Raw genomic sequence first — 18,616 nt, forward strand, 5'->3', positions numbered from 1 at the left:
GCCCAATCAGGAGCGCCGGCGGGCGGAGCGGAAGTTCCTCAGTCGCCATCTTTCTTGCTGGCGCCTCCTTCCTCACAGCTCCAGGCTGAGGAAGTCCAAGTTGCTGAGCCTCCCTGGCCTGCGAGCGTCTGTTCCGGAGCCTCTGTAGAGCTGCAGCAGCCCCGGGCACAGACATGGTGAGCCAGGCGAGTGGCGGGGCTGTGCGAGACGCCCTTGGTCCGGGGCGGCGGGATCCCGGTGCCGCGCCGGGGCTCCCGACAGCGCTGCGCCGGGGGCTGAAGGGCGGCTGCACACTGTCGCCTGCGGCTCCAGAAGAGCTGCTTGTCCCCTTAGGTGAAGTCAGACGAGGGCCGGATTCCGAGCTCCACCGCAGAAAATAATTTGGAGGCTGGATGGTGTGGAGCAGAGCCGGAGGGTTAGGAGCCAGTTCTTGCGAGTGGGACTTTACGCCCCGCCGTGCACGGAGGCCAGCGGAGGTCACCCGGTGTCCTGCTTTGTCACGGCCCACCTTATTCCCGTGAGACAGGGTTTCTTACCGAACCTGTGGCTAGGCTGCCTGCTAGCAAGCTGCAGCGATCCTCCCGGCTCTGTCCCCACGTCTGGCTTTTACTTGTGTGTTTTGTATTTGAACTCCGGTTCTCACCCTGGCTCAGCGAGCACTCTTACCCACCGAGTCATCTCTCCAGACCCGAGACATGTTTAATATAGATCTTAAACGCAGAGACTAATGGAAGTGATCGTGGGAAGACTGACACATACCCAGGCGTGAGTGGGCTTCTCAAGGGACAGTCACAGTTGTTTTCTATATGTACATATAAGTCTTAGCGGCTCTCGTGTCTAGGATTGTAATATCCCCTTGGTAGATTATCCCTTGATAGAGTGTGATCTTTATCCCTTTTGACTTCAGATCTGGGGCAAGAACTTTTCCATTTTTGTCATCTCTGTGCGCATGGTACTTAAGGGTTTTCAGGTTTATCTTTTATTCTTGGATTAAATACAGCTCTCACCTCTTCCTTTTTCCAGTAAAAAAAAAAAAAAATGCTTTTTTGAACATGACTGGACTTTTTTTTTTTTTTTAATTTATTTATTATATATGAGTACACTCTAGCTGTCTTCAGACACACCAGAAGAGGGCATCAGATCTCATTACAGATGGTTGTGAGCCACCATGTGGTTGCTGGGATTTGAACTCAGGACCTCTGTAAGTACAGTCAGTGCTCTTAACCACTGAGCCATCTCTCCAGCCCATGACTGGACTTTTAAGTCGTGGTCAGGTTCAAATCTTAATGAATTGCAAACGTATCGATTTTTTTTTTTTTTTTTTTTTGATACTAGGATCTTACATATCCTAGGCTGTTATAAACTTAGTTTATAGCCAAGCTTGACTTTGAATTTCTGATAGCCTTTTGTCCACCTTCCAAGTGCTGGGATTACATGAGCACATCACTACCCCCTGATTTTTGCAACACTAGAATTTAAATCCAGGGCCTCGTGCATGCTAGATAAGTTTCTACCATGTACCAACTGAGCTACAGCCCCAGCCCTCTATCAAAGTTTATTCCTGAGTAACTTTTCTGTGGTCATCACTTAATATTATTTAATTGACTGAACTTTGTCCTCATGGTATATAGTGGGATCCACTTAGTATTTATTCGACTATTAATTATCAAGTGGCTATGTCTTTCTTTACATGTGGTTTAAATGTTTTAGTAGTTTTTCCATCTTTACTGATGTGATGGTTTAGTTTATACCCAGCACATTCATCCTTCTCGATTTCTTGTATTGCAGATATTTTCCTTCTACTTTAGTGTCTTTGTATCCTATTAATTTTGACATATTTCAATTTGTCAAGATATTTAACTATTTTCTCCTTTCAAATACAGAATTTTACATTAAAATTTTATAAATCATAGGGCTCCCTTCCTCCCTCCTTTGATTCAATCTTTCTACCTCCTATAATAGGCACCACAGGAAACCAAACCAGATGTGTATTACTAGTCAGGTATAAAACTGAGCTCTCCTTACAAGCAGACTAGAATAAGAACTTCCCTGAGGAATAGGAAACAGTAGTTATGTTCTCAGGGAAATTGGAAATCCTAGATGCTGCCAGTCAAAGAATTGAAAACCCATCCATTGTGGTGGCATATGCTTTCTTAGTCCCAGCTCTGCAGGCAAAGAGAGGCAGATCTCTGTCATTTGCAGACTTGCCCTAGCTATGTAGAGCCCCAGGCCAAGACTACATAGTGAGATTGCTTCTGCAAAGAGAATGAGGGTTGAACACTGGGAGCTGAGTGCAGGATGAGTTACATAGCTCACCACTGTGGGCTGTGACCACCCAGGACAGAGGAATGTTGATACAACAATCTGTCTTGATGATGCTGCCTATCTTACCTCAGTAATAAACAGAATAAATATCATTCCAATGACAACTGGGAAGATAGAGTCAGAGTGGTAATCTGTAGTAGGCGACAGACCTGCTCTGGTTTTGTGTGGTTGTCCATGCCCTTGCTCTTTAATTTACTGAATTCCCAAAATGGTCCCTGTCCCTTCTCGATAATTTTTGGTACCAGAAAAGTAAACATTTAGAATCAAAGTCACTTTTTTTCTTTTCTTTTTCTATTTTTCATGTATGTAAGTGTACATGTGCATGAGAAAGCCCAGGATTAGTATTAGGAATCATCCTAAATCACTTTTACACCCTATTCATTAAAGCAAGGTCTTAAAGCTATGGCTCACTGAAATGGGTAGTGGTGCTAGCTAGCTAGCTTGCTTTAGAGACCTCGTGTCTCCAACTTCCAAAGCTATAATTACAAGCAGGCCATTATACCTACCCAACATTTACTGGCTCTCAGGGGATCTAAACTGACAAGCACTTAACTGCTAAGCCATCTGCCCAGACAAACATTTGAAATTTTTTAGTATGCTGGGTGCCTTCTAGGATGACCTGATTCTTGGAGATTCCAACAGAAAATTATTCATTCTATGGTACAGATATTAGACCCTACACACCTGAAAACACTGAGATTTATGCATTGATTCTGGTCACAGGAACTACAGCAGAGAAGCATCCTGTATGTAGTGCCTTCAGCATTTCAAATGACCTCCCAAGCATTCTACAAATCAAGGAAAAATTCACATAGTCTTCAGTGTTAGATTGAGAAAGGGAAGCAGCAGATGGGGGAATCTCACATATTTACCCTCTAATAATGAGTTCTGTTAGGATAAAGGGCCTCAGACCAGGATTGGGTTTTCACTGGTAGAGTATTAGAAAGGAACAAGTACATGATGTTGGAGTTGGGGCCAGAAATTCTAGCCTTCAGAGAAAGCCCCTTAATAAGGGAAACTATGGCTTTTCTATCCTGTTGGTGTAGCAGTAATCCCTATACCATGTAATTCAGTTTGAGATAGCTTACTAACAAGGAATATGGAATAGTCAAGTAATGATTTGGGCCATAAATTAGAGTCTGTGAAAAACATACCACAAAATAGCGCTTTTTCTTTTCTTTTTTCTTTTCTTTTTTTTTTTTTTTTTTGACAGGGTTTCTCTGTGTAGCCCTGGCTGTCCTGGAACTCACTCTGTAGACCAGGCTGGCCTCTAACTCAGAAATCTGCCTGCCTCTGCCTCCAAGTGCTGGGATTTAAGGCATGCGCCACCACTGCCCGGCCACAAAATAGCTGTTCCAGGGGGAAAGCTACATGAGGGTGGCCTGATGTCTTTAGGCTGTGGGATCTGGCCTCTTAAAAGCCAATATCTTAAAGAGACAGGATGAATATAAGAGGCTAGCAATAGCCAGATACCCATGGATATTCTTCTCCAGTACTGCCCAAGTCCTCTTTGTATCTCTCTTTTATTTTTATATAATAAATAAATATGTATATATTTATTTATTTCATGTATTCATGTAAGTACACTGTTGCTGTCTTCAGACACACCAGAACCAGAAGAGGGCATCAGATCCCATTACAGATGGTTGTGAGCCACCATGTGGTTGCTGGGAATTGAACCTAGGACCTCTGGAAGAGCAGTCAGTGCTCTTAACTGCTGAGCCATCTCTCCAGCCCCCTCTTTGTATCTCTTGTATCTTTTTTTTTTTTTTCTGGAGACGTTTCTTCCCATCTCATCACTGCTGTTCCTGATGTCACAGGGCTCATTAACCCCAAAAGAGCTTCCTCTGCAGGAACCTCAGAGGCTTCTATGTCATAAAGATTTTACTCCCTGCTGAACAGAATTGGCCACAGCTGGATTTCTTTCTTTCTTTCTTCCTTTTTTAAAAAATTATGTATATAATACCTGCATGCCAGAAGAGGGCAACAGATCTCATAATAGATAGTTCTGAATATCCATGTAGTTCCTGGGAATTGTACTTAGGACCTCTGGAAGAGTAGCAAGTACTGTTAACCTCTGAGCCGTCTCTCAACCCTGGCCACAGCTTTCTTGACCCATGTAGACTTCATGACTAGCAAATCTAAGCATAATCCACCAAGGATACACCATGGCCTGGATCCTGGGTCCCTTTCATCTCTTGAACATGGAAACTATATCTGGGAGAGATCACACTAGCTGCCCAGACCTGTAGTTAGGCCAGAATGTCAGCTCCTGAAGCCAAAGGCCAGCTCCATCCAGCTCTGTTGCCATCTTACATGCCCATGCTCTCCTTGATTCATTCATCCCCACCCTTACCTCACTGGCTTGCTCTCTCCAGGAGAGAAATCACTACAAAGTCTTGATTAGTTTGAAATTCTTTATATAGATCAAGCCATGACCTTGAACTCACATAGTCAGCCTGCCTCTGCCTCCCACCTTTTGGGATTAAAGACATGCACTAACACGACTTGTTTTTTATTATAAGAAAATTCTCTGTTGTGTCCTAAAGACTTGGCTGATATTTCAAAGTTTAGAGTCTAATTGTTTTTAATTATACAGTGAGCTGATTACCAAACATGAAATCCAAATGTAATACAGTATCCAATTAGATATCAGTTTGTCTTTGACCCACATTTATTAAAGTTTTGTTGAGTTCTGCCAGTATTCGGCAGTACCTATTCTATCATCAGCCTGCTTCCTGTATGTGTGCTATATAACTCAGCATCCACTGTGTTAGAAAGTCAAATTATTCTCTGCTACATTTTGAAATATGCATTAAATTGTTTTTAATGATAATTACACTATTGTGCTATAGAATACTTTCTTTAATCTTATGTATCATTCATTTTCAACTCTGGATATTATATTCACACTTCCAAATGTTTTTTAGTGTAATCACAGAAAATGTATATTTCTCAGGGAACATGTTGTTTCAACGGGTGTGAAGATGTGTCTATAGAAGAAGCTCATTAAAGACATATCCCAGGGAGATTGGAGGGCTGTCTACTGAGCATCTAAAACAAGGACCAACATTCAGAGCAGATGCTAGTAAAACAAAAACAAGAAGTGTTTTGGCAAATTAAGCTCTGTTGGGGACCTCTCTATCAATGTTGGAACCCGCACTGCCAAAAGCCTTGGGAGTTAAACTGTTAGAGCTCGTACTGCCCCAAGCTGCTCCAGTCCGCGGGTCAGGGTTCAGCAAGAGAGAGAGTGAGGACGAACGTGAAGAATGGAGACCAGACAGAGTGCGATTCAATCCCATTTATTCTTCAGTCTCTCTTCGCCTCTCCAAGTCCCAAGTCTTGAGTTTCTAGTCCCTAGTGCCTCCAAGTTCCAAGTTCTTTCTCCAAGTGCTAAATGCCTAATACCTAATGCCTTCTTCTGAGTTTTCTAGTCCAAGTGTCTTCTTCCTCAGTGCCTAATTCCTACTGATTTCTTCTGTCTGCCTCTCACCTTTTATATGTCTAACTTCTAAGCTATGCCTTTAGGTCACGCTTTTAAGTCATGCCTTTAGGTCTTGTCTCTAAATCTGATCTCTAAGTCACGCCCTTAAATCACACACCTTTAAGTCTCACACACCCAAGGGAAAATCCTGGGTATCTAAAGCAAGATGTTATCAGAGTGTGCTCAGCTGTTGTAGGCTATTGTAATCAAGTCTCTTATCAGGGTATATGGCTCAAGATGGCTGCAAGGATGATAGCCCCCTTCTGTCGGCTTCCCACAGGTCCCCCTTTTTAAATTTTTTTTTCAAAAGGGAAGGCTGGGAAAACTTACAGAAACCGTGCCTGTCTTAGGTTGGAACAAAGGACACCAGCTTCCCTTTTCCGTCTTTGGATACGCAACAGCTATTGGTTGAGCTCCTGTCTTAGGATGGTGAGGTCTCCCTTTTTAGGGGCAAGGGTCTTGAAGTGTTCTCTTACCCTTCATTGACTATCCGGCTTAGCGTGTAAGTTAGGGACTAATCTTCATTAGTCTTGATGACAGAGGTTTTATAATCCCCTACTTCCAGCCTGTAATAATGGACCTGTATGGGTTTCATTTGAATAGCATCATACAAAAGCCATCAGTTTGTTGAACAGCATGGACCCGATAGACAAGAGACTTAACAATGCCTGAATAGTTGGTATAACAGCAACACTCTTTTTTAAGGGCTACACATAACTCCCTCTATCAGAGGAGTAAAAAGTATAAGCCTCTTCTATTCTGTTTACAAATGTGTTATAGCAGAATCTAAATCTATAGAAATACAGTACTGATCATAGCTTTGATCTTAACAAAACAAGTAAGGAAATCCCTGTTCCTGCTCTAGTCAATCTCAAACCCAAAAATCAACTATAGTAACTGTGGTAGTGGGTTTTCTCCTGGATCTAAACAATGTTCTCCACTAAATCATAAGTTGGGGAACCAAGAGTCCAATAGAGCCACCCTGGAGGTACGGGTGGTTATGTCTCCTTCCACATTGAGGACTTCCCAAGTCAGGTTTGCTGGTTGATCTGTTCTAGTTTGAAGGCAATTGAGAAGCATGTTCATGTTTGCTGCAAAGAAAAATTATGCTTCTCAGGGTGTTTACTCCTCCCTGGATTTGTTATTGTTGTCTATCTGTTTAATCAGTCTCTCTGGCAGCCAACGTGTGGCATCTGCAGTTTGGGAATATATGTAGACAGAACCTCTTCCCCAGATAAACACTGGATCTGGCCCATTCCAAGTTCCAGTTAATGGGTCTTTCCAGAGGACTGTTGCAAAATTCTTTTTGGTATCAGGATGCCAGAGAGATTCTGCAGCAGATTTTCCTTCAGAATCCAAAGTTAAAAAATTTAAAATAAGCAGCGTATGATGAAGGATATTTCTGGGGGATCCCCTGGTAGGGTACCATTCCCCCTTTTTAATTTTTTCAAACTGACATTTAATAGTTTGATGTGCCCTTTCTACCATACCTTGGCCCTGTGGATTATATGGAATACCTGTTTTATGTAGTATTCCCAATTTTTCACAGAATTGGTAGAAACTGGAGCTTGTATAACCTGGGCCATTGTCAGTCTTTATCTGTTTAGGCACACCCAATACAGCAATTGCAGCAAGCATATGAGTGATCACATGCTTGCTTGTTTCTCCAGATTGTAATGTCGCATAAATGAAATCACTGTATGTATCTACACATACATGTATATATTTTTGATTGCCAAATTCATTATAGTGAGTAACATCCATTTGCCAGAGACTGTTTGGTATCAGTCCCTTTGAATTTATGCCCAAATGAGGAACTGGTAAAAGTGTAACACATGATTGACATTGTTTAACAATTTGTCTAGCTTTTTTTCTGGTGATTTTAAACATAATTTTTAAAGTTTCAGAATTAAGGTGATGTAACTCATGAGCCTTTATGGCCTGATCCAAGTTAGATGGCAGATCTGATAAATCTAGCTACACAAGTAGCTAGATCTGCCTTGGTGTTTCCCTCAGAGAGAGGACCTCGTAGCCCAGTGTGGGCTCTCAGGTGTCCTATAAAGAATTTACACCTTCTCCTCAAAATCAATTGTTGGCATTGTAAAGACAAATCGGCTGCTTCTGAGGAATGCTTTATTTGTGCATCAGTTTCTAGCAGAGGGATAGATTGAGCTATATATGAGCTATCTGTATAAATATTAATGGTTTGATTTGGAAATGCTTGAAACACAGCAATAACAGCATGTAATTCAACCAATTGAGCTGACACAGATGATGTAGCAAAGGAGACTACTTGATCTTGAAAGGCATAAGCAGCTGTTCCTGATGAGGAACCATCAGTGAAAACTAGCAATACTTCCTTGATAGGTGCATGGATAGTACGAGTTGGAAAAACGAATTCATGGTGATTACAAAATTGAACCAATTTATCTGATGGATAATGATTATCTATCTGACCAGCAAATGAGGCACATGCAATAGGCCAGACTTCAGAACTCTGCATAAGCCAATCAACCTCATACCTTGTATAGGGTTGTACTATAACATCAGGATCCTTTCCAAAATATTTTTGACTATTATCTCTGCCCAACATAATCATATCAGCTACAGCAACATAGTATGGATAAAGAACCTTCTTAGGGGATGAGGGAAGATGGACCCATAATATAGGTGCAGTTTGCCAAAAAACTGCAGTAGGAGTTAGTTTAGTGTTAAAAATAAGAAAATATAAAGGCTTAGAATAATTAATATGAGTTACAAATTGAGATGAAATAGCACTCTCCACCTTCTGTAAGGCTTTTCTACCCTCCTCTGTTAGAGCCCTGTGAGACTTAGGGTCAGGATCTCCCTTGAGAATATCAAATAGAGGCTTCAATTCTCTTGTCCTGAGTTTCAAATATGGTCATAGCCAATTAATGTCTCCCAATAATTTTTAAAAATCATTAAGTGTCTTAAGGGAATCTGTCCTCAAGGTGGCCTTACTATTAATAATACATGGACCATTAATCTGAAATCCTAAATAAGTATATGGATCTTGTAATTGTACCTTTTCTGGTGCTGTTTGTAATCCTGCAGCCTGTAAAGCTGTTCTAAGATCATCAAAGCACTGGAGTACCTGTTTTCCATTTTTTTTCCTGCTATTAAATTTCATCCATGAAATGAATCATATAGATTTGCTTCCACATGGTTCTAACACCCTCTATGGTAGAAGCTACAAACTTTTGGCTCAGGGTTAGCCATACCCTGAGGCAAGACCTTCCATTGATATCTCTTCATAGGTTCTCTAAAATTTATAGCAGGAACACTGAAAGCGAAGCGCTTTCAGTCATTAGGATGCAATGGGATAGTAAAAAAAAAAAAAAAAACAGTCTTTTAAATCTGTAACTATTTTATAATAGCCTAAAGGTTTGGCCACTGGTGTGGGCAGCCCAGGTTGTAAGGCTCCCATCTTAACCATGGTTGCATTAACAGCCCTCAGGTCTTGCAACAGTCTCCACTTTCCTGACTTTTTCCTAATGACAAATATTGGGGTGTTCCAGGGAGAGTTACTCTCCTCTAAATGTCCTGCCTGTAATTGCTCCTGCACTAGCAATTGAGCAGCTTATAATTTTTCGGTGGTTAAAGACCAGTGATCCACCCAGAGGGGCGAGTCTCCCTTCCAGGTGATGGGATCCGCACAACACCCTAGGGGTGCAGCTGAATCAGTAGCCCCTAAGCCTCTTCTTCCAGTGTTACCATAAACCTAAATAGGATGACTAATCCCTTCTTCACTTTTTCCTAATCCTTTCCCTGGGGAAAGTTCAGAGTTTACCATTTGAGCCATGATTACTTCATTAGGGCTGCACATAATCAATCCCAACTGGGATAATAGATCTCTGCCCCAGAGATTAATAGGAAGGCCCGGGATGACATAGGGTTGTATATTCCCTGTATTTCCTTCTGTATCTTTCTACTTCATCACCCTAGAGCTTTGTAGTGGATTTTGACTTTGGCCAATACCCCTTAGATTAGTTAAGGATGGGGTCAGAGGCCAGGTGGCAGGCCAATCGCTTTGTTTTAGGATAGTCACATCAGCTTCTGTGTCAACCAAGCCTCAGAATGCCTTTCCATCCAGTCATAGTGTCATCATAGGTTTTTGTTTAACTATAGGCTATACCCAATATGCATCAGAGGAACCAAAGCCTTGATTCCCTCTCTTAGGACTCTTATATTTGTGATTAGTAGGGTACAATGGAAGTAACAATAGTTGAGCTATCCTCCTTCCTGTAGGAATGGTGACTATATTCTGAGTTGCCTGTGCCATTACCTTAATCTCACCTTGATAATCATTATCTATATTACTCCAGGAAAAATTTGTAGTCCCTGCATAGTAGTACTGCTTCTTCCCACTATCAGGCCAAACACATTTGGATAGAGTGGTCCAAACACTCCAGTGGGTAAGGCCTGAGGTCCCATTTCTGGGGTTAATACTATGTGGGTGGCAGAACTGAGGTCTAGTCCTGCACTTTTTGGTGTTGCTTGACTAAGTTCAGAGAGGGATTGGTGTTTGCTGGTAGGACACTGACTGCTCCATAAGCCTGTTTTGGCTTTCGCCGGTTCAGGGCCTGGAGCTGGCCCCTGTTCCCGTTTCCCTGATTATGGGAAAGGGTGTTACCTTGTGCGTCTTGTTTAGACCTACAATCACTAGCCCAATGCCTTCCACGTTTGCAACGTGGGCAGAGCCCAGGCTGTTTGCTGGGCTGTCTCTGGCTTAACTCATTTTCTATCTTGCAATCTCTTGCAAAATGTCCAGGCTTACCACATTTAAAACATGCCTTTCTGTCTTTACTTGCCAAACATCTCTTACTGATTGTCCTTGCATGGCAGCTGCCATAGCTAAGCCCTGTTGGTAAGAGGAACCTATGTCAGAACAGAGTCTGATATACCCCATAAGGTCTGTCTTTTTCCTATAAGGTCTAATGGCCGCTTGGCAGGCAGAATTAGCATTTTCATATGCAAGTTGTTTCACATAATCTACACCTGCCTCTGCATTACCAAAAATCCTTCCTGCTGTTGTCATTAATCGATGAACAAAGTCAGGAAATCATTCATCCGGCCCTTGCCTGATGGTTGTTAAAGATGCACCAGGGTGTCCCTTTGCCAGGAGTTTACACCAAGCCTTCATGGCTGCATTTTGAATTTGAGCGAATAAGCCTGGGTCATATTGCTGGTTATCACTAGAAGCAAATTGCCCTTCTACTAAGGCATCAAAGGACCAACCATTGCCTGCCTGAATGTTTTTCCTAGCTGTGTCTTTACAATTCTCATGATACTCTGATTTCCAAATAAGATAGTCACCACTGCTAAGAACTGCTCTTACTAACGTATTCCAATCACTAGGAGTCAGCCACTCCTCTGCAGTAGACTCTAAAATTGCAAGAATAAAGGGAGCAGTGGTACTGTATTGTGATACTGCATTTTTTAATTCCTTAATAATTTGAAAATTAAACCCTGTGTGATGTCTCCAAGCAACTCTTTGATCGTCTCTGGTCTCTGATACAGAGAAAGCCTCAGTGTCTCCCTTCTCTGGATGATCTATGGCTAATCTTAAGCTAGGGGACAGGGACTGCTTTTGGACTCCTGGTTGGGGAACGCAAGGAGCCGGGGGATTTACCTCTCAAGACATCTTCCCTGTCTTTAATTTTTGTAGCTGATTAATTAAGTCCTGATACTCTTTTTCTAACTCTATTTGTTGTTTAAGAACAGATATTTTTTCCTGTAACTCCCATCTGGGATCTATAACCACCATTTCCATTGGGGGAGCACTTGAAGGCGGATGTGAATAGGGAGGGGGTTTTCTGGAAGAGGGCCATTCAGGGTTGTAATGTTTGGCTGCCTCTTCCTCTAGATCAGCACAATCTGGCTCTGACAAATTGTCATCAACCTTTGGTTGTATTTTAGATCCTAATTTTGGATAAATACATTTCTTTTTATTTTGAACATGAAAGACAGCATTCAAACAACGAAACAAAAGCAGACAATTAACACACGTGAGCAGCAAACAACAACAAAAACAGAGAGTTGAGTTCAGGCTGACTTATTTCTTGCCCCATTTTCATTAACATGACTTACCTTTCAACGTAGCAGATTCTTGCGGTGATCACCTTCGTTTCACTTCTGAATTGTTGGCAGATCCTTCTTCCAATAACGTTTTTCACTGGGTCTCTCATTCTTGCTGCCCCACATAGGACACCAAAAATGTTGCAGCCCAAGCTACCCCACATTTGGGGGCCACAATGTCTCGGACCACTCTGTCAATTGTTGGAACCCGCACTGCCAAAGCCTTGGTGGCTAAATCGTTAGAGCCTTACTGCCCCAAGCTGCTCCTGTCTTTGGGTTGGGGTTCAGCAAGAGAGAGAGTGAGGACGGACACATGCAGGAATGGAGACCAGACAGAGTGTGATTCAATCCCGTTTATTCTTAAGTCTCTCTTCCTGGTCCAAGTCCCAAGTCTTGAGTTCCTAGTCCCTAGTGCCTCCAAGTTTCAAGTTACTTCTTCCAAGTGCTAAGTGCCTAATGTCTAATTCCAAGCTCTTCCTCCAAGTGCCAAATGCCTAATACCTAATAATAATAATAATAATAATAATTTCTTCTGAGTTCTCTAGTCCAAGTGTCTTCTTCCTCAATGCCTAATTCCTACTGATTTCTTCTGTCTGCCTCTCACCTTTTATATGTCTAACTTCTAGGTCACGCCTTTAAGTCATGCCTTTAGGTCTTGTCTCTAAATCTGATCTCTAAGTCACGCCCTTAAATCACACACCTTTAAGTCTCACACACCCAAGGGAAAATCCTGGGTTATCAGAGTTAAAACAAGATGTTATCAGAGTGTGCTCAGCTGTTGTAGGCTGATGTAATCAAGTCTCTTATCAGGGTATATGGTTCAAGATGGCTGCAAGGATGATAGCTGCCTTCTGTCGGCTCCCCACAAAGCTCCTCTTGGCAGTTATAGTGATGAGGCCCATCATCTAGACACAAGTAAAAAAGATGGTACATGCAATGAAAACTTAGGGGTGGCCCAGCAACTTATCACAAGACACCAGATGTTACCGTTCTGTTAGTTCTTCAACACAGTATTCAAATCTAGCACCAGAAAAGTTGTTTGATAGTGAACATAACATAGCAGTCAACTCACAGAATAAATGTCAGGCGTTCCCAGCATCATGGCCATTTCCTAGGACTTGAGTATGGGTCCAGAGTGCTGCCAGTTTCACCTTGCTCCTGAAAACATACGTGGTTTGTTTCAGGAGTCAGTGACCTTTGAGGATGTGGCAGTCAACTTCACCCTGGAGGAGTGGACTTTGCTGAATCCTTCACAGGAAAATCTTTACAGAGCTGTGATGAGAGAAACCATCAGGAACCTGCATGATATAGGTAAGGGGGGTAAAATTGTAGACATATATTTTTCACAGCTTACTTTAATAAGGGTTCAACCTCCCCTGTAGCCCACCACCCACCAGAGATAGTGGAAGAGAAAGGTTATTAGGATATGGGGACAAAGTGGATCTGTTTAGAAATAGTTTTGGGGGACAATTCCAATCACCATTGTTCTCAGTCCAGTCCACTAGCAAACATCAAACATTTGGCAGACCACACATGAATCAGTAAGGGCAGTTCAATCCAGAAACTGTAAGGCTCACCAGTCAGCCCAAGTCCACAGAAGTGGCAAGAAGCCTCATGAACCTCACAAGTTCTTTGGCCAGTTTCTCTATGAAATCACCACAAGCAAAGCAGCAATGCAATGTAAGGTGAGCAAATACATGCATATTGACTGTGAAGACTAGTGAGGAGGAGCAAAGTGAACCAATACTCAACTTTCCACTGTCTGTGGCATCATATTTATATTCCTTCTGAACATCATGTGTCCTTTCATGTGTTTTGATTTCATTTGTTTCATGTTTTGCTATAGCAAAACATCCTTTCACCTATGTCCCCTTCAACAAAACATTCTTCCACTTGTTTGCCCCAGCAAAACATCATTATATCCAAAGTCTCCAAAGAAACCAGAAATTTCCACTTTACATAATTTCCTCATTCAGAGAACAATGTCCACTGCCCATCAATGCTGTTCTATGACTTGGGATATGAAAATGGAATATTTAGATGAATCAACTTGGTATGGTCACAGTGTAACAGGAACTTGAGTCATATTTTGCATAATAATTCATAATGGGTTTTCTGGGTCTACTTTTAGGACAGAAATTGGGAGAACAGAACACTGAAAATTCATACAAAAATCCTGGGGGAAATCTAAGGTAATTTGCACTCACAAGAAAAAGTAATAATTTGAGCATCTGTAATTCAAAATTTTAAATATGAATTTGAGTATAAATATGATACCACAAATGATACTTTCTAATGTTTTAATGTTATACAAACTTTGTTTCATACCCAAAATTATTAAAGAGATTTTTATGACATTACCTTGAAGTTTTGGATGCAAGGTATGTTTGCATTTAGGTCTCACCTCTTACATATGTTCTAAGACTTTAAAATCTAACATATTTGTCCTATGTGTTTTGGATGAAGAATGCTTAAACTATATTTAAATGTAACAGATTTATTTTCTTTTTGGTTTTTTTTTTTGGGGGGGGGGCTTGTTTATTTTTATTTTTTATTTTTTACTTATTTATTTTACATCTGTTCACTGACCCCTTCCGATGACCCCCTCCCATAGTTCTTCCCCCATCTCCTTCTCCCTTTCTCCTCTGAACAAGCTGAACAGGTTGCCCCCAACTCCCCTATACTCTGGCACCTCAAGTTTCTGTGAGGCTAGGTGCTTCCTCTCCCATTGAGGCCAGACAAGGCAGCCCAGCTAGAAGAACATATCCCATAGACAGGCAACAGCTTTTGTGGTAGCCCTCGCTCCAGTTGTTCAGAACTCACAAGAAGACCAAGCTGCACATCTGCTACATATGTACAGAGAAGCTTAGGTCTAGTCCATGTATGGTTTTTGATTGGTGGTTCAGTCTCTGAGAGCTTCATGGGTCCAGATTAGTTAATTCTGTTGGTCTTCCTGTGGAGTTCCTCACACTTGATCCTGAAACCCCCATTCCCCTCCCCATGCCGCCTCCCTTCCAGTTCCCTCCTTCTGTCTGCCTCTTACGACTATTTTCCCCTTTCTAAGTGAAATTCAAGCTTTCTCGCTTGGACCTTCCTTCTTGTTTAGCTTCTTTGGGTCTGTGGAGTTATATGGTATCTGTCTTATAAATGGCTGATATCTACTTATAAGTGAATATATACCATGCATGTTCTTTTGGGACTGGGTTACCTCACTCAGGATGATATTCTCAAGTTCCATCCATTTGCCTGCAAAATTCATGATGTCTTTGGTTTTAATAACTGTTTTTAATAGTATTCCATTATGTAGCTGTACCACATTTTCTTTATCCATGTTGAGGTGAGGGACACCTAGGTTGTTTCCTGTTTCTAGCTGCTAGAAATAAAGCTCCTATGAACATACTTAAGCAAGTGTCTTTGTGGGATGTTGGAGCATCTTTTAGTTGTATGCCTAGGAGTGGGATAGCTGGGTCTTGAGGTAGAACTATTCCCAGTTTTCTGAGAAACTGCCAAATTGATTTCCAAAGTAGTTTTAAAAGTTGTAAAAGGTTTTTTGTTTGTTTGGTGGTAGTGATTTTGGTTTTGGTTTTGTTTGAGACAGAGTTTCTTTGTGTAGCCCTGGCTGTCTTAGAACTCACAGTGTAGACCAGGCTGGCCTTAGAAATCCACCTGCCCCTGCCCTGAGTGAGGTAACCCAGTCCCAAAAGGACATGCATGGTATGTACTCACCTATAAGTGGATATTAGCCATAAAATACAGGTACCATGTTAAAGTCCAGAGAGCCAAAGAAGCTACACAGGAAGGAAGGCCCAAGCAAGGAAGCTTGACTCTCACTTAGAATCAAACTTAGAAATGTTCCTGCCCCTCCACCTCCCCTTACTCCTTCCCCTGCTCCTACAATGCTGGGATTAATGACATGCACTACCACTGTCTGGCTGTAACATAGATTTTTCAATGTTTGCAAAATAGTTAACTTTGGAGAAAATACAGAGAAACCCTACAGGATTACCACTGCTTTGACTAGTGGTAATTAAGCAGTCTTACTGAGCCATCTCTCCATTTTGTACCACTTATTTAGGATGTAAAGCTTACACTTTTCCTGATAATGTAAGAGAGTAAGTCTTCTACCTTTAAGTAAATGTAAAATCATTTTGTAATTGTCTATACTTGTGTTACAGATATCAAGTGGTAGAGAAGCTCTGTGAATATGAAGAAGATAGTCAATGGGAAGAGATTTTTAGTGAGATTCCAGATCCTGTGGTGAGACAGAAAACTGGAGAAAAGCCCTGTGAAAGCTATATATGTGGAGAAGACATTACTGGTCATTCATTTCTAAATGTGTCCCTCAGAGGTCAGACTAGATGCAAAACACATGAGTATAAAGAACACGGAGCGAAGCCATGTACATGTAACAACTGTGGAGTGGCTTTTGGTTCTCCTCAAAGCTTTCTGAATCATGAACAGATTTATACACAAGAGAAACCCTATGTCTGTAAACAGTGTGATAAAGCCTTTAGGTATCTCAGTTCTCTTCAAAATCATAAAAGAATCCATATGAGAGAAAGAAATCATGTGTGTAAACAATGTGGGAAATCTTTTAAGAGACAGAGTAATGTTCAAGTCCATGAGAGAAATCACACAGGAGAGAAACCCTATATGTGTAAGCAATGTGGGAAAGCCTATACTTCCTACAGTACACTTCAAGCACATGAAAGAAGTCACACAGGAGAGAAACCCTTTGTGTGTAAGCAATGTGGGAAAGCCTATACTTCCTACAGTACACTTCAAGCACATGAAAGAAGTCACACTGGAGAGAAACCCTTTGTGTGTAAGCAATGTGGGAAAGCCTATACTTCTTACGGTACCCTCCGAGCACATGAAAGAAGTCACACAGGAGAGAAACCCTATGTGTGTAAGCAATGTGGGAAAGCCTATACTTCTTACAGTACCCTTCGAGCACATGAAAGAAGTCACACAGGAGAGAAACCCTATGTGTGTAAACAATGTGGGAAAGCATTCACTCAATCCAGCTACCTTCGAATACATAAAAGAACTCACACAGGAGAGAAACCGTACATCTGTAAGCAATGTGGAAAACCCTTTGCTCGTTCTAGCCACCTGCAAATACATAAAAGAAGTCATACAGGAGAAAAACCCTATGTGTGTAAGCAGTGTGGGAAAGCCTTTGCTCAATCCAGTTACCTTCACATACATCAAAGAAGTCACACTGGAGAAAAACCTTACTTATGTAAACAGTGTGGGAAAGCCTTCACTCGTTCTAGCCACCTGCAAATACATAAAATAACTCATACTGGAGAGAAACCCTACTCATGTAAGCTATGTGGGAAAGCCTTTACTCATTCTAATTACCTACAGATACATAAAAGAATTCACACAGGAGAAAAACCTTATGTGTGTAAGGAGTGTGGGAAAGCTTTTGCTCGCTCCACTTCCCTTCACATACATGAAGGAACTCACAGTGGAGAGAAACCTTATGTATGCAAGCAATGTGGGAAAGCCTTCACTTTGTCCAGTTCCCTTCGAAGGCATGATTTAGTTCACTCAGAAGAGAAACCCTATATTTGTAAGTGTTGTGGGAAAACGTTTGGTTGTTATAGTAGCGTTCAGAAACATGAAAAGACTCATAGAGAAGAACAGACTCTGTTAGTGTAATAAATGTGGGGAAATGCAGTTGCTCTGATTCCTTTCAAATACATGACATAGCTGACACTGGAAAGAAACTGGAGGTTTGTATCCATTATGGGGTGCTTTCATTGACCCTAGTTTTTTTGTTGTTGTTTTGCTTTGCTTTGCTTTGTTTTTAATACCATGAAAGGATTCACACTGGAGAAAAACTTCTAGATATAATACAGAAAAATGTTCACTTATTCTGCTTCTTTAACAAACATGGAGAAATTTAAACTGGAGAGGCATCCTAAATATAAAATACGGAAACACTGTATTATCACTTGACTTTCTAAAATTCATGAAAATGCATAATCCATAGCACGAGGGAATGTTATCCATCCCTTTGCAAATGCAAAATAACAATATGGAGAGAAAACCCTTGACTAAAAATGATATACCAAAAATAGAATCTTCAGATGGCCCACATGCAGCAATGCACATAGAATCAGAAGATTAAATATGAAAAACAGCAGTTTTCTGTTTTCCTCTGAGATGGCATATACCTATAATTACAGTACTTGGGAAGGTCAAAACTAAAGATCAAGAGTTTTGAGTTTCACTGGGCTATATTGTCTATCTGATTTAAAAAACATTTTGTTTGTTAAATTTTTCTTTATTCTTAATAATTTCATTCATATCTACAATGAATTCTGAGCATATTACTCCATTTTTTTCCCTCTAACCCACTAAATCCAGTTACTGCTGCTCATGTGTGCATGAGCATAGCCACTTCCTCAGAAGCTGTCAACTGTCAATAGCTCCTTAGGGGTAAAGGTTGGAGATCATCTACCCAATCAATGCTAGAATTTTGACTGTCTTAACCCTATGCAGGTAACCACAAACACATGTGAAATCATGAATATAATAGCCATATAATGAACAAAAGACTGCAATTCACATCCTCTGACTTGTATTCTTTCTACCTCCTAGAAAAATGTTTTTAATAAAGTTTGATTGTTGTCTTGGTTAGTGTTCTATTGCTGTGAAGAGACACTGTGATTTAATTGGGGTTTGGTTAGAGTT

The 18,616-nt window shown here is 41.2% G+C and overlaps 1 protein-coding gene across 1 annotated transcript; it reads left to right on the forward strand.

The window, feature by feature from the left end:
- The first annotated feature begins 24 nt into the window (after positions 1–24).
- On the forward strand, positions 25–18,568 carry LOC117722036 (uncharacterized). Its single transcript, XM_034520972.2, has 4 exons — positions 25–176; positions 13,093–13,219; positions 14,040–14,100; positions 16,084–18,568. Exons 1-4 carry the CDS (start codon positions 174–176, stop codon positions 17,576–17,578), a joined length of 1,686 nt encoding a protein of 561 aa, XP_034376863.1. The 5' UTR covers positions 25–173; the 3' UTR covers positions 17,579–18,568.
- The last annotated feature ends 48 nt before the right edge of the window (positions 18,569–18,616 follow it).

The sequence above is a fragment of the Arvicanthis niloticus genome, chromosome 16, assembly GCF_011762505.2.
Source record: "Arvicanthis niloticus isolate mArvNil1 chromosome 16, mArvNil1.pat.X, whole genome shotgun sequence".
Taxonomy (NCBI): domain Eukaryota; kingdom Metazoa; phylum Chordata; class Mammalia; order Rodentia; family Muridae; genus Arvicanthis; species Arvicanthis niloticus.

What these genes read in the sequence shown, in the direction of transcription:
- LOC117722036 (XM_034520972.2), top strand. An exon ending in CAGGAACCTGCATGATATAG is followed by an intron (nt 13,220 to 14,039) that starts GTAAGGGGGGTA and finishes GTCTACTTTTAG; the next exon opens with GACAGAAATTGGGAGAACAG. An exon ending in AATCCTGGGGGAAATCTAAG is followed by an intron (nt 14,101 to 16,083) that starts GTAATTTGCACT and finishes CTTGTGTTACAG; the next exon opens with ATATCAAGTGGTAGAGAAGC.